Consider the following 20,006-nt stretch of genomic DNA (forward strand, 5'->3'; position numbering starts at 1 on the left):
TGTCTGTAGTCCCACATGCTATTGAAAGGGCCAAGGATGCATAGCAACAATGAGTCGGTGCTTAGGCAGGCAAAAACGTATTGATATTCTGAGCACAGCTTTCCCCTCTGTCCCCAGACAAACATCCCGTCGTCTTGCCCCCCCCCGACAAACATCCCGTCGTCTTGCCCCCCCCCGACAAACATCCCGTCGTCTTGCCCCCCGACAAACATCCCGTCGTCTTGCCCCCCGACAAACATCCCGTCGTCTTGCCCCCCCGACAAACATCCCGTCGTCTTGCCCCCCGACAAACATCCCGTCGTCTTGCCTCCCCCGACAAACATCCCGTCGTCTTGCCCCCGACAAACATCCAGTCCCCCCGACAAACATCCAGTCCCCCCCCCGACAAACATCCAGTCCCCCGCCCCCGACAAACATCCCGTCGTCTTCCCCCAGACAAACATCCCGTCGTCTTCCCCCAGACAAACATCCCGTCGTCTTCCCCCAGACAAACATCCCGTCGTCTTCCCCCAGACAAACATCCCGTCGTCTTCCCCCGACATACATCCCGTCGTCTTCCCCCGACATACATCCCGTCGTCTTCCCCCAGACATACATCCCGTCGTCTTCCCCCAGACATGCATCCCGTCGTCTTCCCCCAGACATGCATCCCGTCGTCTTCCCCCAGACATACATCCCGTCGTCTTGCCCCCGACAAACATCCAGTCCCCCCGACAAACATCCAGTCCCCCCGACAAACATCCAGTCCCCCGCCCCCGACAAACATCCCGTCGTCTTCCCCCAGACAAACATCCCGTCGTCTTCCCCCAGACAAACATCCCGTCGTCTTCCCCCAGACAAACATCCCGTCGTCTTCCCCCAGACAAACATCCCGTCGTCTTCCCCCAGACAAACATCCCGTCGTCTTCCCCCAGACAAACATCCCGTCGTCTTCCCCCAGACAAACATCCCGTCGTCTTCCCCCGACAAACATCCCGTCGTCTTCCCCCGACATACATCCCGTCGTCTTCCCCCGACATACATCCCGTCGTCTTCCCCCAGACATACATCCGTCGTCTTCCCCCAGACATACATCCCGTCGTCTTCCCCCAGACATACATCCCGTCGTCTTCCCCCAGACATGCATCCCGTCGTCTTCCCCCAGACAGACATCCCGTCTTTCCCCGACAAACACCCCCAGACAAACATCCCGTCCCCCAGACAAACATCCGTCGTCGTCCCCCGACAAACATCGTCTTCCCCCGACAAACATCCCGTCGTCCCCCCGACAAACATCCCGTCGTCCCCCGACAAACATCCGTCGTCCCCCCGACAAACATCCCGTCTTTCCCCCTGACAAACATCCCCCCAGACAAACATCCCGTCGTCGTCCCCCCGACAAACATCCCGTCGTCCCCCCGACAAACATCCCGTCGTCCCCCCGACAAACATCCGTCGTCCCCCCTGACAAACATCCCGTCGTCCCCCCGACAAACATCCCGTCGTCCCCCCTGACAAATATCCCGTCGTCTTCCCCCAGACATGCATCCCGTCGTCTTGCCCCCCCGACAAACATCCCGTCGTCTTGCCCCCCCGACAAACATCCCGTCGTCTTGCCCCCGACAAACATCCAGTCCCCCCGACAAACATCCAGTCCCCCGACAAACATCCAGTCCCCCGCCCCCGACAAACATCCCGTCGTCTTCCCCCAGACAAACATCCCGTCGTCTTCCCCCCGACATACATCCCGTCGTCTTCCCCCGACATACATCCCGTCGTCTTCCCCCGACATACATCCCGTCGTCTTCCCCCAGACATACATCCCGTCGTCTTCCCCCAGACATGCATCCCGTCGTCTTCCCCCAGACAAACATCCTGTCGTCCCCCCGACAAACATCCCCCCGACAAACATCGTCTTCCCCCTGACAAACATCCCGTCGTCCCCCCGACAAACATCCCGTCGTCCCCCCTGACAAACATCCCGTCGTCTTTCCCCGACAAACATCCCGTCGTCTTGCCCCCGACAAACATCCCGTCGTCTTGCCCCCGACAAACATCCAGTCCCCCCCGACAAACATCCAGTCCCCCGTCGTCTTCCCCCGACAAACATCCCGTCGTCTTCCCCCGACAAACATCCCGTCGTCTTCCCCCGACAAACATCCCGTCGTCTTCCCCCAGACAAACATCCCGTCGTCTTCCCCCAGACAAACATCCAGTCGTCTTCCCCCAGACAAACATCCAGTCCCCCCCCCCAGACAAACATCCAGTCGTCTTCCCCCAGACAAACATCCCGTCGTCTTCCCCCAGACAAACATCCCGTCGTCTTCCCCCAGACAAACATCCCGTCGTCTTCCCCCAGACAAACATCCCGTCGTCTTCCCCCAGACAAACATCCCGTCGTCTTCCCCCAGACAAACATCCCGTCGTCTTCCCCCAGACAAACATCCCGTCGTCTTCCCCCAGACAAACATCCCGTCGTCTTCCCCCAGACAAACATCCCGTCGTCTTCCCCCAGACAAACATCCCGTCGTCTTCCCCCAGACAAACATCCCGTCGTCTTCCCCCAGACAAACATCCCCTTCCCCCAGTCTTCCCCCAGACAAACATCCCGTCGTCTTCCCCCAGACAAACATCCCGTCGTCTTCCCCCAGACAAACATCCCGTCGTCTTCCCCCAGACAAACATCCCGTCGTCTTCCCCCAGACAAACATCCCGTCGTCTTCCCCCAGACAAACATCCGTCGTCTTCCCCCAGACAAACATCCCGTCGTCTTCCCCCAGACAAACATCCCGTCGTCTTCCCCCAGACATACATCCCGTCGTCTTCCCCCAGACATACATCCCGTCGTCTTCCCCCAGACATACATCCCGTCGTCTTCCCCCAGACATACATCCCGTCGTCTTCCCCCAGACATACATCCCGTCGTCTTCCCCCAGTACTTCGTCTTCCCCCAGACATACATCCCGTCGTCTTCCCCCAGACATACATCCCGTCGTCTTCCCCCAGACATACATCCCGTCGTCTTCCCCCAGACATACATCCCGTCGTCTTCCCCCAGACATACATCCCGTCGTCTTCCCCCAGACATACATCCCGTCGTCTTCCCCCAGACATACATCCCGTCGTCTTCCCCCAGACATACATCCCGTCGTCTTCCCCCAGACATACATCCCGTCGTCTTCCCCCAGACATACATCCCGTCGTCTTCCCCCAGACATACATCCCGTCGTCTTCCCCCAGACATACATCCCGTCGTCTTCCCCCAGACATACATCCCGTCGTCTTCCCCCAGACATACATCCCGTCGTCTTCCCCCAGACATACATCCCGTCGTCTTCCCCCAGACATACATCCCGTCGTCTTCCCCCAGACATACATCCCGTCGTCTTCCCCCAGACATACATCCCGTCGTCTTCCCCCAGACATACATCGTCCCGTCGTCTTCCCCCAGACATACACATCCCCCCATACATCCCCTCCCCCAGACAAACATCCCGTCGCCCCCGACAAACATCCCGTCGCCTCCCCCGACAAACATCCCGTCGTCTTCCCCCCCCAGACAAACATCCTGTCTGTCCTTGCTGCTGAGTCTGACACCTAAAAGAAAACAGGCTGCTAGATGTAATGTTGCTTTTCCCCTAACTATTGGTTTGACATGAGGCTTTAGACAACTTTTGATGTTCACATTAAATGTCAATTTTCATTTCATTCTAAGAAACACAATGCATGATGGTACGGATTGTGAATTGAAGTAATCATTGTATCACATATCATCCAGTAGCATGTTGTCTGGTCTAGTTGACCGTGCATGGTTGTATTCTGGTAGTGATTAATACCAGTAGAAAGTGGTCTGGTCTAGTTGACCGTGCATGGTTGTATTCTGGTAGTGATTGATACCAGTAGAAAGTGGTCTGGTCTAGTTGACCGTGCATGGTTGAGGTTGTATTCTTGTTGTGATTAATACCAGTAGAAAGTGGTCTGGTCTAGTTGACCGTGCATGGTTGTATTCTGGTAGTGATTAATACCAGTAGAAAGTGGTCTGGTCTAGTTGACCGTGCATGGTTGTGGTTGTATTCTTGTTGTGATAATATAGAAGTATCCTGTCTCTCTCTCTTCCTACAGAACACCAGGCAGCCATCTTGGGGCTGAAGAGACATCAGAGAGAAGAAGTCGGCCAACTTCAGGTCAGTCATCCTAGTCCACCTAGTCTCCCTATCCTCCCTAGTCACCCTATTCTCAGACTAGGTTTGCAAAGTACCTGGTAAGATTTCCAAAATCAGTAGGGAATCATCCAACCCTACCTGAGAGGTTATCTATAGGACTGTACAGTCTTTCCCTTTAGAGAGAATAGCATCATGAATAGCCCTGGCCTCCTTCACCTGATTAACCACAAGGGGGCAGCACCCACTAAGAGTTGTACTAATTTAGTGGAATACTCTCTAAGTGAGGGTCTTGGTGTGTGTGGACCAGTACCTGGCAGACTCTGACCTCTCCCATGTTTATCTCTTATCTGTGTCTCCTAGAGATGCTCCTTGTTGTTGAAGTATTGTCCTTCTGAAAGCCGCCATCTTGTCCCATATGAAGTCATTTAGCTCCTCTACAAGAAGCCCTGCCTCTAACAAGAATACGTTGAATATAACATAGTTCTCCTTCTGGTTATAAAACAGTTAACATATTGCTTTAAAGGTTTATATGAACACTGTTTTCCTCTCGCTCTCTGGCCCCCCCTCTCTCGCTCTCTGGCCCCCCTTCTCTCGCTCTCTGGCCCCCCCTTCTCTCGCTCTCTGCCCCCCTCTCTCGCTGGCCCCCCTCTGGCCCCCTCTCTCGCTCTCTGGCCCCCTCTCTCGCTCTCCCCCCCCCCTCTCTCGCTCTCTGGCCCCCCTCTCCCTCTCTCTCGCTCTCTGGCCCCCCCCTCTCTCGCTCTCTGGCCCCCCCTCTCTCTCGCTCTCTGGCCCCCCTCTCTCTCGCTCTCTGGCTCCCCCCCTCTCTCGCTCTCTGGCCCCCCTCTCTCTCGCACTCTGGCCCCCTCTCTCGCTCTCTGGCCCCCCCCCTCTCTCGCTCTCTGGCCCCCCTCTCTCTCTCACTCTGGCCCCCTCTCTCTCGCACTCTGGCCCCCCTCTCTCTCGCACTCTGCCTCCCTCCCTCTCTCGCTCTCTGGCCCCCTCTCTCTCGCTCTCTGGCCCCCCCTCTCTCTCGCTCTCTGGCCCCCTCTCTCTCGCACTCTGGCCCCCTCTCTCGCTCTCTGGCCCCCCTCTCTCGCTCTCTGGCCCCCCCCTCTCTCGCTCTCTGGCCCCCCTCTCTCGCTCTCTGGCCCCCCCTCTCTCTCGCTCTCTGGCCCCCTCTCTCTCGCACTCTGGCCCCCCTCTCTCTCGCACTCTGGCCCCCTCTCTCTCGCACTCTGGCCTCCCTCCCCTCTCTCGCACTCTGGCCCCCTCTCTCTTGCACTCTGCCTCCCTCCCCTCTCTCGCTTTCTGGCCCCCCCTCTCTGTCTCTCCAGGAGGAGTCAGTGCTGAAAACAGTGAAGCTGAAAGAGGAGCACGTCAATGTGATCCAGCAGTTAGAACAGACCATTGAGGACCTGCGGACTAAGATAGCTGAGCTGGAGGAACAGCACCCCCTGCTGGACAGAGATATTATTAGCATTAAGGAGTCGGAGGCTGGTGTGGAGGGGGATCTGTACCGGGAGGTCTGTCATGTAGACCTACAGACTGAAGAGAGGATGGTGAAGGAGGTCTGTCATGTAGATCTACAAACTGAGGAGAGGATGGTGAAGGAGGTCTGTCATGTAGACCTACAGACTGAGGAGAGGATGGTGAAGGAGGTCTGTCATGTAGACCAACAGACTGACTGTCTCCTGAGTTGTCTGGAGGCCAAGTCTGTCCAGACGTCGCCTATGGAGGAAAGCTATAAGTTTAAAGTGCCTTTACCGGACCAGATGCCACCCTTGTTTGTGAACGAGGCTGGAGGAGAGTCCTCTTCGTCTTCCTCCTGTCCCCTGAAACTCCCCCCAGAACTGGCCCTGTCCCTACCCATACCCTTCTCCCCCAAGGTCGCACCAGCATTTGTCTGTACGTGCCAACAGCAGCAGAGTGGCATTAAACCCCCACCCCCACCTCCTTTACCTGGTCACTCCATGGCTCCTCCTCCTCCACCACCACCTCTACCAGGGAGTGCAATGCCTCCACCACCTCCTCCACCTCCTCTACCAGGGGGTGCAATGCCTCCACCACCTCCTCCACCTCCTCTACCAGGGGGTGCGATGCCTCCACCACCTCCTCCACCTCCTCTACCAGGGGGTGCGATGCCTCTACCACCTCCTCCACCTCCTCTACCAGGGGGTGCGATGCCCCCTCCACCTCCTCTACCAGGGGGTGCGATGCCCCCTCCACCTCCTCTACCAGGGGGTGCGATGCCCCCACCACCCCCTCCTCTCCCTGGCATGGGGATGGCACCTCCACCGCCTCCCTTACCTGGGATGATAGGGATGGGCCCTCCCCCACCCCCTCCACCATTACCTGGGATGGGAGGTCCTCCTCCTCCTCCTCCTGGCTGTGGCCCTCCTCCACCATGTGCCCTGGGCTCCCTGGTCCCTCCGTTGCCCATGGGACTGTATGCTCTAGGCATGGCCCAGGAGAAACCTCCCCGGAAAGGAGTGATGGAGCCCCCCAGACCCATGAAACCTCTCTACTGGACCAGGATACAGCTCAACTCAGCTCAACACAAAAGGTAATCAATCAATTAAATGTATTTAACAAGCCATTTGTTTTATTTCAGCAGTTGTTTCTAAAGCTTTATGCTAAAAAGTAATCATATGGTGACAGCTATGCTAGTTACATAAACATCTGTACCTGTATTGACAAAGGCTTTAGAGTAGGAGTGGTGATCTAGGATCAGGTCATAGAGTCTTAGTAGGAGTGGTGATCTAGGATCAGGTCATAGTCTCAGTAGGAGTGGTGATCTAGGATCAGGTCATAGTCTCAGTAGGAGTGGTGATCTAGGATCAGGTCATACAGAGTCTCAGTAGGAGTGGTGATCTAGGATCAGGTCATAGTCTCAGTAGGAGTGGTGATCTAGGATCAGGTCATACAGAGTCTCAGTAGGAGTGGTGATCTAGGATCAGGACATAAAGAGTCTCAGTAGGAGTGGTGATCTAGGATCAGGACATACATAGTCTCAGTAGGAGTGGTGATCTAGGATCAGGTCATAGAGTCTCAGTAGGAGTGGTGATCTAGGATCAGGGTCATAGTCTCAGTAGGAGTGGTGATCTAGGATCAGGTCATACAGAGTCTCAGTAGGAGTGTTGATCTAGGATCAGGTCATACAGAGTCTCAGTAGGAGTGTTGATCTAGGATCAGGTCATACAGAGTCTCAGTAGGAGTGTTGATCTAGGATCAGGTCATGAAGAGTCTCAGTAGGAGTGGTGATCTAGGATCAGGTCATACAGAGTCTCAGTAGGAGTGGTGATCTAGGATCAGGTCATACAGAGTCTCAGTAGGAGTGGTGATCTAGGATCAGGTCATACAGAGTCTCAGTAGGAGTGGTGATCTAGGGTCAGGTCATAGTCTCAGTAGGAGTGGTGATCTAGGATCAGGTCATAAAGAGTCTCAGTAGGAGTGGTGATCTAGGATCAGGTCATAATGAGTCTCAGTAGGAGTGGTGTTCTAGGATCAGGTCATAAAGAGTCTCAGTAGGAGTGGTGATCTAGGATCAGGTCATAAAGAGTCTCAGTAGGAGTGGTGATCTAGGATCAGGTCATAGAGTCTCAGTAGGAGTGGTGATCTAGGATCAGGTCATAAAGAGTCTCAGTAGGAGTGGTGATCTAGGATCAGGTCATAATGAGTCTCAGTAGGAGTGGTGTTCTAGGATCAGGTCATAAAGAGTCTCAGTAGGAGTGGTGATCTAGGATCAGGTCATAGAGTCTCAGTAGGAGTGGTGATCTAGGATCAGGTCATAGAGTCTCAGTAGGAGTGGTGATCTAGGATCAGGTCATAGAGTCTCAGTAGGAGTGGTGATCTAGGATCAGGTCATAAAGAGTCTCAGTAGGAGTGGTGATCTAGGATCAGGTCATAGAGTCTCAGTAGGAGTGGTGATCTAGGATCAGGACATACATAGTCTCAGTAGGAGTGGTGATCTAGGATCAGGTCATAGTCTCAGTAGGAGTGGTGATCTAGGATCAGGGTCATAGTCTCAGTAGGAGTGGTGATCTACGATCAGGTCATACAGAGTCTCAGTAGGAGTGTTGATCTAGGATCAGGTCATACAGAGTCTCAGTAGGAGTGGTGATCTAGGATCAGGTCATCGTCTCAGATGATCTAGGATCAGGTCATGAAGAGTCTCAGTAGGAGTGGTGATCTAGGATCAGGTCATACAGTCTCAGTAGGAGTGGTGATCTAGGATCAGGTCATACAGTCTCAGTAGGAGTGGTGATCTAGGATCAGGTCATACAGTCTCAGTAGGAGTGGTGATCTAGGATCAGGTCATAGTCTCAGTAGGAGTGGTGATCTAGGATCAGGTCATCGTCTCAGATGATCTAGGATCAGGTCATGAAGAGTCTCAGTAGGAGTGGTGATCTAGGATCAGGTCATACAGAGTCTCAGGAGTGGTGATCTAGGATCAGGTCATAGTCTCAGGAGTGGTGATCTAGGATCAGGTCATACAGAGTCTCAGTAGGAGTGGTGATCTAGGATCAGGGTCATACAGAGTCTCAGTAGGAGTGGTGATCTAGGATCAGGGTCATACAGAGTCTCAGTAGGAGTGGTGATCTAGGATCAGGGTCATACAGAGTCTCAGTAGGAGTGGTGATCTAGGATCAGGTCATAGTCTCAGTAGGAGTGGTGATCTAGGATCAGGTTATACAGAGTCTCAGGAGGAGTGGTGATCTAGGATCAGGTCAGAGTCTTAGTAGGAGTGGTGATCTAGGATCAGGTCATAAAGAGTCTCAGTAGGAGTGGTGATCTAGGATCAGGTCATACAGAGTCTCAGTAGGAGTGGTGATCTAGGATCAGGTCATAAAGAGTCTCAGTAGGAGTGGTGATCTAGGATCAGGGTCATAAAGAGTCTCAGTAGGAGTGGTGATCTAGGATCAGGTCATAGTCTCAGTAGGAGTGGTGATCTAGGATCAGGTCATAAAGAGTCTTAGTCCCACTTCATTATGATTAAAGATGGAAAACTGATCCTAGATCTGCAGTCATATTCTGAGAAGCTTTGTGGGCCTTGCTGTATTGTTTCAGACCATGTCCCCGACTAAAGAGGATCCTGTTCAGCGTTTATGATAGTGTGGACAAGGCTGTTTCTCAAAATGCGTACTATTGTGCTCCGAGCATGCAAAATGGAACGCAGGAGGGTCGGAGTACGAGTCCAAATCAAAGTAACGGAGGACACTTCTCAGATACATACGCCATTTTGTACATATTTTTAAAGCATCAAGTTTCAACAAAGTATGCACAGAAAAATGACGAGTAAACGTAAACAACTATGCAACGTTTCTTGAAATCAGTGGCGGACATTATTTGAGCTAAAGCGAGAGAAAGTTAATCGCCAACTTCGCAATGAAATGTTGCCCGTTCATGTCTCAATATTTTAATCCTGATATGTTACATCCATACTATGTTAATGTTGGCATGTTTACCTGCCTACAATACATAAATGTGCATAGATAGCAAGCCCATAGTAAGTCAAAAGGGCTAAATGTGGCTAGCTACTACTGTTAATAGGGCTAACTGGCTAGCTGCTACTGTTGATAGGGCTAACTGGCTAGCTGCTACTGTTGATAGGGCTAACTGGCTAGCTGCTACTGTTGATAGGGCTGACTGGCTAGCTGCTACTGTTGATAGGGCTGACTGGCTAGCTGCTACTGTTGATAGGGCTAACTGGCTAGCTGCTACTGTTGATAGGGCTGACTGGCTAGCTGCTACTGTTGATAGGGCTAACTGGCTAGCTGCTACTGTTGATAGGGCTAACTGGATAGCTGCTACTGTTGATAGGACTAGCTGCTACTGTTGATAGGGCTAGCTGGCTAGCTGCTACTGTTGATAGGGCTAACTGGCTAGCTGCTACTGTTGATAGGGCTAGCTGCTACTGTTGATAGGGCTAGCTGCTACTGTTGATATGGCTAGCTGCTACTGTTGATAGGGCTAGCTGCTACTGTTGATAGGGCTAGCTGCTACTGTTGATAGGGCTAGCTGGCTACTGTTGATAGGGCTAGCTGGCTACTGTTGATAGGGCTAGCTGGCTACTGTTGATAGGGCTAGCTGGCTACTGTTGATAGGGCTAACTGGCTACTGTTGATAGGGCTAGCTGGCTACTGTTGATAGGGCTAGCTGGCTACTGTTGATAGGGCTAGCTGGCTACTGTTGATAGGGCTTGCTGGCTACTGTTGATAGGGCTTGCTGGCTACTGTTAGGGCTTGCTGCTACTGTTAGGGCTACCTGGCTACTGTTGATAGGGCTAACTGTCTAGCTGCTACTGTTAGCCAGCCAGATACCCACAGATAATTTACATCTACCTTGCATAACATTTAGGGGGAGTGCTGCTCAGCGTGAGGTAATACAGTAGGGGGAGTGGTGCTCAGCGTGAGGTAAAACAGTAGGGGGAGTGCTGAGGTAATACAGTAGGGGAGTGCTGAGGTAATACAGTAGGGGAGTGCTGAGGTTACAGTAGGGGGAGTGCTGAGGTAATACAGTAGGGGGAGTGCTGAGGTAATACAGTAGGGGAGTGCTGAGGTAATACAGTAGGGGAGTGCTGAGGTAACACAGTAGGGGAGTGCTGAGGTAACACAGTAGGGGAGTGCTGAGGTAACACAGTAGGGGGAGTGCTGAGGTAACACAGTAGGGGAGTGCTGAGGTAACACAGTAGGGGAGTGCTGAGGTAACACAGTAGGGGAGTGCTGAGGTAACACAGTAGGGGAGTGCTGAGGTAACACAGTAGGGGAGTGCTGAGGTAACACAGTAGGGGGAGTGCTGAGGTAACACAGTAGGGGAGTGCTGAGGTAACACAGTAGGGGAGTGCTGAGGTAACACAGTAGGAGTGCTGAGGTAACACAGTAGGGGAGTGCTGAGGTAACACAGTAGGGGGAGTGCTGAGGTAACACAGTAGGGGGAGTGCTGAGGTAACACAGTAGGGGGAGTGCTGAGGTAACACAGTAGGGGGAGTGCTGAGGTAACACAGTAGGGGGAGTGCTGAGGTAACACAGTAGGGGGAGTGCTGAGGTAATACAGTAGGGGGAGTGCTGCTCAGCGTGAGTTAATGAAAGAAAGACGTTTTGGAAGTGAAGCCGATGTTTGAATGAAAAACGGGTGTCGCGCAGGCAGCATACGGTTAGACTGCATCCTCTCTGATTAGCTGGAGGAGAGCTTTGGAGCTCTGTTTCCTCTCTGATTGGCTGGAGAAGAGCTTTGGTAGTCTGTTTCCTCTCTGATTGGCTGGAAAAGTGCTTTGGAGGTTTGTTTCCTCTCTGATTGGCTGGAGGAGAGCTTTGGAGATCTGTTTCCTATCTGGTTGGCTGGAGAAGAGCTTTGGAGGACTGTTTCCTCTCTGATTGGCTGGAGAAGAGCTTTGGAGGTCTGTTTCCTCTCTGATTGGCTGGAGAAGAGCTTTGGAGGTCTGTTTCCTCTGGCTGGCTGGAGAAGAGCTTTGGAGGTCTGTTTCCTCTGGTTGGCTGGAGAAGTGCTTTGGAGGTCTGTTTCCTCTATGATTGGCTGGAGAAGAGCTTTGGAGGTCTGAATCCTCTCTGGCTGGCTGGAGAAGAGCTTTGGAGGTCTGTTTCCTATCTGGTTGGCTGGAGAAGAGCTTTGGAGGACTGTTTCCTCTCTGATTGGCTGGAGAAGAGCTTTGGAGGTCTGTTTCCTCTCTGATTGGCTGGAGAAGAGCTTTGGAGGTCTGTTTCCTCTGGCTGGCTGGAGAAGAGCTTTGGAGGTCTGTTTCCTCTGGTTGGCTGGAGAAGAGCTTTGGAGGTCTGTTTCCTCTCTGATTGGCTGGAAAAGTGCTTTGGAGGTCTGTTTCCTCTCTGATTGGCTGGAGGAGAGCTTTGGAGGTCTGCATCCTCTCTGGCTGGCTGGAGAAGAGCTTTGGAGGTCTGTTTCCTCTCTGATTAGCTGGAGAAGAGCTTTGGAGGTCTGTTTCCTCTGGCTGGCTGGAGAAGAGCTTTGGAGGTCTGTTTCCTCTCTGATTAGCTGGAGAAGAGCTTTGGAGGTCTGTTTCCTCTGGCTGGCTGGAGAAGAGCTTTGGAGGTCTGTGTCCTCCTGAATTGGCTGGAGAAGTGCTTTGGTAGTCTGTTTCCTCTCTGATTGGCTGGAAAAGTGCTTTGGAGGTCTGTTTCCTCTCTGATTGGCTGGAGGAGAGCTTTGGAGGTCTGTGTCCTGAATTGGCTGGAGAAGTGCTTTGGAGGTCTGTTTCCTCTCTGATTGGCTGGAGAAGAGCTTTGGAGGTCTGCATCCTCTCTGGCTGGCTGGAGAAGAGCTTTGGAGGTCTGTTTCCTCTCTGATTAGCTGGAGAAGAGCTTTGGAGGTCTGTTTCCTCTCTGGTTAGCAGGAGAAGAGCTTTGGAGGTATCGATTGATGGTGGGTTGGATACTTAGTACTGACATCGAATGATTGTAGAATGGATACTTATTACTGACATTGATTGATGGTAGAATGGATACCTATTACTGACATCAATTGATGGTAGATGGATACTTATTACTGACATCGGTTGATGGTAGAATGGATACTTATTAATGACATCGGTTGATGGTAGAATGGATACTTATTACTGACATCGGTTGTTGGTAGATTGCATACTTATTACTGACATCGGTTGATGGTAGAATGGACACTTATTACTGACATTGATTGATGGTAGAATGGATACTTAGTACTGACATCGGTTGATGGTAGAATGGATACTTATTACTGACATCGGTTGCTGGTAGATTGCATACTTATTACTGACGTCAGTTGATGGTAGAATGGACACTTATTACTGACGTCGGTTGATGGTAGAATGGATACTTATTACTGACATCGGTTGATGGTAGAATGGATACTTGGTCAATTGTTTTAACGGAAATGGATTGATTTGCTGTCACGATACCGATTGAGAGATGGACAAAAAAATAAGAGGTGATATTTCTCACTCAAGGTGTAGTACTGGGGCTCATATGTTTACTGAACAACAATATAAGCGTAAATATTTCAAAGATTTTACTGAGTTACAGTTTCATATAAGGAAATCGGTCAATTTAAATAAGAAAAAATAGGCCGTTATATATGGATTTCACCTGATTGGCTGGCGGCGCAGCCGGGGGCCTGGGAAGGTATAGGCCTCCCAAGTTGGTTGAGAAATGAACAAATTCTCTGGCAATGACTCTGGTGGACGTTCCTGCAGTCAGCATACCAATTGCACGCTTCCTCAAAGCGAGACATTTGTTGCATTGTGTTGTGACAAAACTGCACATATTTTAGAGTGGCCTTTGCATTGTCCCCAGCACGAGATGCACCTGTGTAATGATCATGCTGTTTTAATCAGCTTCTTGATATGCCACACCTGTCAGGTGGATGGATTACCTTGATAAAGGCGAAATTCTGACTTAACAGGGATGTCAACTAATATGTGCAAATAATTTGAGTGAAATAAGGTTTTTGTGCATCTGGAACATTTCTGGGATCTTTTAGTAAAGATCCAACGGTCACAACCTCACTAACTCTTCCCTCATCCTAGAGAGGTGAGCACATCGCTGGTCTGGGACAAGATACAGGAGCCTGATGTGAACTTTGAGGAGTTCGTAGAGCTGTTCTCCAAGACTGCTGTGAAGGAGAAGAAGAAACCCCTGTCAGATACCATCACCAAGTCTAAAGCCAAACAGGTGAGATCAGATACCCTCCCCTATTTACCCCTGTCAGGTCCCAGTGCTCCCTGTCCTGTCCCAGTGTCCCCTGTCCTCCTGTCCTGCCCCAGTGCCCCCTGTCCTGTCCCGTCCCAGTTCCCCCTGTCCTATCCTCCTGTCCTGTCCCAGTGCCCCCTGTCCTATCCTTCTGTCCTGTCCCATCGTCTTGTCCCAGTGTTCCCTGTCCTCCTGTCCTGTCCATGTCCTGTCCCAGTGTCCCCTGTCCTCCTGTCCTGTCCCAGTGTCCCCTGTCCTCCTGTCCTGTCCCAGTGCCCCCTGTCTAATTGTCCAATCACCCTCATGTTTATGTAGTTCTCCATTTCATCCTTCCAGCTGTTCTGTTGTTCTCCTTCAGTTGAACTGTCTGGGTTCTGGGGGTTTCTACTGAACTGGGAATATTCTGGGTTCTGGTTTTTCTACTGACCTGGGAACTGTCTGGGGTTTCTACTGACCTGGGAACTGTCTGGGGTTTCTACTGACCTGGGAACTGTCTGGGGTGGTTTCTACTGACCTGGGAACTGTCTGGGGGGGGTTTCTACTGACCTGGGAATGTTCTGGGCTTTCTGTTAACCTGGGAACTGTCTGGGGGGGGTTTCTACTGACCTGGGAACTGTCTGGGGGAGTTTCTACTGACCTGGGAACTGTCTGGGGGAGTTTCTACTGACCTGGGAACTGTCTGGGTTCTGGAGTTTCTACTGACCTGGGAACTGTCTGGGTTCTGGAGTTTCTACTGATCTGGGAACTGTCTGGGTTCTGGAGTTTCTACTGATCTGGGAACTGTCTGGGTTCTGGAGTTTCTACTGACCTGGGAACTGTCTGGGGGAGTTTCTACTGACCTGGGAACTGTCTGGGGGAGTTTCTACTGACCTGGGAACTGTCTGGGGGAGTTTCTACTGACCTGGGAACTGTCTGGGGGAGTTTCTACTGACCTGGGAACTGTCTGGGGGGGTTCTACTGACCTGGGAATGGATGTGATTAAAGGTCCCTGTCGTTTTAGGCTCAGTTCTCGACTACTAAACATTTGTGCCGAATTTCTGACTGTCGTCCCGAAGAGGAAATCACGATCAGTCCTGGCTCGGTCTGAGGATCAGTCCTGGCTCTGCGGCTCGGTCTGAGGATCAGTCCTGGCTCTGCGGCTCGGTCTGAGGATCAGTCCTGGCTCTGCGGCTCGGTCTGAGGATCAGTCCTGGCTCTGCGGCTCCGTCTGAGGATCAGTCCTGGCTCTGCGGCTCGGTCTGAGGATCCGTCCTGGCTCTGCGGCTCGGTCTGAGAATCAGTCCTTTTGATCAGTGGCCCAATGTAAGGAACAGGGTGCCATTGTGGAGGCAGACCATGTAGCCCAGTCTAACCATCTAAACCATGTTCAGATGATGTGATTTCATCTGAGCTCCGCAAGAGCTTGTTGTTTTGACAGGTCGTTCAATGACACTGTGTTTTGACTGGAGTAGGAGAACGAGGATCTGTCATCAATAAAGAACAACACTACAGCTATAGGGAAGCCCACATGGAGACACACACACACACACACACACACACCGGTCTGTAGCTTATCTGAGCAGTCCTGGCCCGTATAGTCTGAGGGGTCCCGGCCCGTATAGTCTGAGGGGTCCCGGCCCGTATAGTCTGAGGGGTCCCGGCCCGTATAGTCTGAGGGTCCCGGCCCGTATAGTCTGAGGGTCCCGGCCCGTATAGTCTGAGGGGTCCCGGCCCGTATAGCCTGAGGGTTCCGGTCCCGGCCCGTGTAGCCTGAGGGTTCCGGTCCCGGCCCGTGTAGCCTGAGGGTTCCGGTCCCGGCCCGTGTAGCCTGAGGGCCCGGTCCCGGCCCGTAGCCTGAGGGTTCCGGTCCCGGCCCGTGTAGCCTGAGGGTTCCGGTCCCGGCCCGTGTAGCCTGAGGGTTCCGGTCCCGGCCCGTGTAGCCTGAGGGTTCCGGTCCCGGCCCGTGTAGCCTGAGGGTTCCGGTCCCGGCCCGTGTAGCCTGAGGGTTCCGGTCCCGGCCCGTGTAGCCTGAGGGTTCCGGTCCCGGCCCGTGTAGCCTGAGGGTTCCGGTCCCGGCCCGTGTAGCCTGAGGGTTCCGGTCCCGGCCCGTGTAGCCTGAGGGTTCCGGTCCCGCCCCGTGTAGCCTGAGGGTTCCGGCCCCGCCCCGTGTAGCCTGAGGGTTCCGGTCCCAGTTATTAAATATTGCCATTTAAAATACTATTTTCCTGAGCCAATCTTTTCTTATGTCTTAGTTTAAGGATGGAACGCCGTCACTTTTCTCCTAAAGTTGTCTTGTGGTTGGACCTAAATCTGGAGGCTATTTGAATGACCAAATAAAGTGTTTTGGGAATTTTAATGTTGTTTCAGCGATTTGACCTCAAATACTCTGGTAAAGAATCTTTAACTTTGAAGTCGTCCCAGTCCCATAGAGAATGATTGCAGTTCGCGGTCCGTGTTTAAAACGTCTCCTTAGATGCTGATTGGAGTAAATCCTTTATCCCCTGCTAGCTGCCGGAGGTTACCGAGGAAACCATTTCATTTTAATTAACATGTTTTCTTTAGTTTTTAATTACGGTCGGCGTGCCAGCTATAGGAAGTGTTTCCGTTGGGACTTTTGTTTTGCAGTTTTAGTCAGATTTGAAGATCTGTTTTAAGGAGCCTGATTTTACGTTAAGAGGAGAAAAAAGGCTGAGGATGAAATGGAGGGCTACATGTTAATGTGTGAAATGCCTGCGCTGATGTCATGGGCCAGTTGGCTCAGAGGAAACACAGCAGACACACAGACTGTTTTATATGTAATGCCACTAACGATTTGGTTTTATTGAAAAAGCCTGATAATATTTACTTTAAATGAATTGACTAAATATGCTGTTATTTATTTTAAGGGACATATCATGGTAAAAGTTTTAAGAGAATTTTAATCAATCCGTTCATTTTGTTTTCAGGGGTTTCATTCACCAACCCCCCCCTCCCTTATCAAAGTAGGTATAGTTCCATACACTGTGGTAACTATGGTTTTACCTCATCAATGTCCTCTTTCCATTGGTCTAACCCCAGTCTGATGTCATGACTGATGATGTCAGCACCTCTCTAGCTCCTAACTGGCTGTGTGGAATTTTAAAGAGACAGTCACTTCTGTTTACTGTGTGTCCCCCCAATTCACGTTTGACCGACTGTAATGGTCACAGACGTCAGACCAGGTGCCATTTTCTTTCTTCTTTTAAGCCTCAGAGTAAGTGTTGTTCTAGGATCAGGTTCTCTCCTGACCAAGTACACACTGCGATCTAAAAGGCACTGATCCTAGATCAGCTCTCTTACTCAGACGTTTGATAGATACGGTCCCAGAGCTCTAACATTACCCATGTCCTCCCATCCAGGTGAGGCTCTTTCCCATTTCCTCCCATCCAGGTGAGGCTCATTTCTTTCCCATTTCCTCCCACGTCCTCCCATCCAGGTGAGGCTCTTTCCCATTTCCTCCCACGTCCTCCCATCCAGGTGAGGGCTCCCATTTGAGGCTCTTTCCCATTTCAGGTGAGGCTCTCCATTTCCTCCCTTGTCCTCCCATCCAGGTGAGGCTCTTTTCCATTTCCTCCCACGTCCTCCCATCCAGGTGAGGCTCTTTTCCATTTCCTCCCACGTCCTCCCATCCAGGTGAGGCTCATTTCTTTCCCATTTCCTCCCACGTCCTTCCATCCAGGTGAAGCTCATTTCCATTTCCTCCATAACCTTGTAGAGCAGCACTGCCGTTGTTACAGAGTCTGTTTATTTGGATAGATCTTGTTTGTTTTGGTCCTGGTGAAACACCGACCAACTCGGGCGGGGGGGGGGGTAGAGCGAGAGAAGGTGACGTACACACGGGTCATGTGTTGACTCTCTGAAGGGGAAAGTTTGTACGTAATCGACTACTGTTAGATGGAGAATGTGTCCAGCCGCTGACGCAGGATACCAGGCAGACCGACGCTGGCAGGATACCAGGCAGACCGACCAACCGGGGGGGGGGGTAGAGCGAGAGAAGGTGACCAGGCAGACCGACGTGGCGCTGAATCACAGTGGAAAACTGTCCATTGTCTTGAGTTTCTGATCGAAATCAGACAACACAAACTAAAAACAATGTTTTAAACGTTGTTGGTCTTTGGGGAAACACAGTGAACACACATTGTTCCAGTCTCTACACAGTAAACACACACTGTTCCAGTAAACACACACTGTTCCAGTCTCTGGGCTCTACACAGTGAACACACACTGTTCCAGTCTCTGGGCTCTACACAGTAAACACACACTGTTCCAGTCTCTGGGCTCTACACAGTAAACACACACTGTTCCAGTCTCTGGGCTCTACACAGTAAACACACACTGTTCCAGTCTCTGGGCTCTGCACAGTAAACACACACTGTTCCAGTCTCTGGGCTCTACACAGTGAACACACACTGTTCCAGTCTCTGGGCTCTGCACAGTAAACACACACTGTTCCAGTCTCTGGGCTCTACACAGTAAACACACACTGTTCCAGTCTCTGGGCTCTACACAGTAAACACACACTGTTCCAGTCTCTGGGCTCTACACAGTAAACACACACTGTTCCAGTCTCTGGGCTCTGCACATTTTCGGATCAAGCATAAATTGGCTTTAAGACACACTGCTGCAGTCTTGTAGTGAGGTCACCGTGGGTTCCCCTCTCTCTATCTCTCTCTCCTAGTAGACCTGGCCTGTGTGATGTCACCGTGGGTTCCCCTCTCTCTCTCCTAGTAGACCTGGCCTGTGTGAGGTCAGGTCCCCTCTCCCTCTCCTAGTAGACCTGGCCTGTGTGAGGTCAGGTCCCCTCTCCCTCTCCTAGTAGACCTGGCTTGTGTGAGGTCAGGTCCCCTCTCCCTCTCCTAGTAGACCTGGCCTGTGTGAGGTCAGGTCCCCTCTCCCAGCAGAACGTCTGGTCTGTGTGAGGTCACCGTGGGATCCCCTCTCTCTCTCCGAGTAGACCTGGCCTGTGAGGTCAGGTCCCCTCTCCCAGCAGAACGTCTGGTCTGTCTCTCAACCTCCTACAGGTCACCGTGGGTTCCTCTCTCTCTCTCTCTCTCCGAGTAGACCTGGCCTGTGTGAGGTCAGGTCCCCTCTCCCAGCAGAACGTCTGGTCTGTCTCTCAACCTCCTACAGGGTAATTATTTAATCAGAGAGCGTAGTCGTTCATTGTGCCACAGCTGCTGATGGGGAAATGGACGCCAGTCATTTATAATCATATACAGACTGTTTTTCTTTACTATTTTCTCCAGTCCTTAATTGCCTGCCAAACCTGTCCCGGGGCGCTGTTGAGGAGGAAACAGAGGAAATGTCATGTTTCTGATTATAGAAAGAATATGGTACGTCACAGAGCAGACGTTTAGAAATGATGCCAGGTTGAAGCAGAAGGGATGGAATGAGCAACACCTACTCTGACAATGAAGTACACAGGAAGTTCATCCTATACACAGGAAGTTCATCCTATACACAGGAAGTTCATCCTATACACAGGAAGTTCATCCTATACACAGGAAGTTCATCCTATACACAGGAAGTTCATCCTATACACAGGAAGTTCATCCTATACACAGGAAGTTCATCCTATCCACAGGAAGTTCATCCTATCCACAGGAAGTTCATCCTATCCACAGGAAGTTCATCCTATCCACAGGAAGTTCATCCTATCCACAGGAAGTTCATCCTATACACAGGAAGTTCATCCTATACACAGGAAGTTCATCCTATCCTGAATGTTAGCTGTCACTTTGTTCCCGTCAGGAAACTGTTCTGGTCGGTAAAGCTCAATGGGGAAACCGTGACCTTTGAGAGTCGGTAGTAACCAACGTTGTGGGAAGCTCAGGTCCACATGTCCTTCAGCTGAACACATCAGGGGTTGGTCAGGTCCACGTGTCCTTCAGCTGAACACATCAGGGGTTGGTCAGGTCCACATGTCCTTCAGCTGAACACATCAGAGGTTGGTCAAGTCCACATGTCCTTCAGCTGAACACATCAGGGGTTGGTCAGGTCTACATGTCCTTCAGCTGAACACATCAGGGGTTGGTCAGGTCCACATGTCCTTCAGCTGAACACATCAGGGGTTGGTCAGGTCCACATGTCCTTCAGCTGAACACATCAGGGGTTGGTCAGGTCCACATGTCCTTCAGCTGAACACATCAGGGGTTGGTCAGGTCCACAT

The 20,006-nt window shown here is 51.7% G+C and overlaps 1 protein-coding gene across 1 annotated transcript in view; it reads left to right on the forward strand.

Annotated features, from left to right (window-relative positions):
* Positions 1-20,006, forward strand: part of LOC135573611 (formin-2-like) — a 164,509-nt gene that overhangs the window by 75,792 nt on the left and 68,711 nt on the right. The window contains 3 exon segments of the mRNA XM_065022872.1: positions 4,102-4,163; positions 5,477-6,705; positions 13,678-13,822. Of these exon segments, the coding sequence (XP_064878944.1) occupies positions 4,102-4,163; positions 5,477-6,705; positions 13,678-13,822 (1,436 nt within the window).

This window comes from Oncorhynchus nerka, linkage group LG10 (assembly GCF_034236695.1).
Source record: "Oncorhynchus nerka isolate Pitt River linkage group LG10, Oner_Uvic_2.0, whole genome shotgun sequence".
NCBI classification, from domain to species: Eukaryota; Metazoa; Chordata; class Actinopteri; order Salmoniformes; family Salmonidae; genus Oncorhynchus; species Oncorhynchus nerka.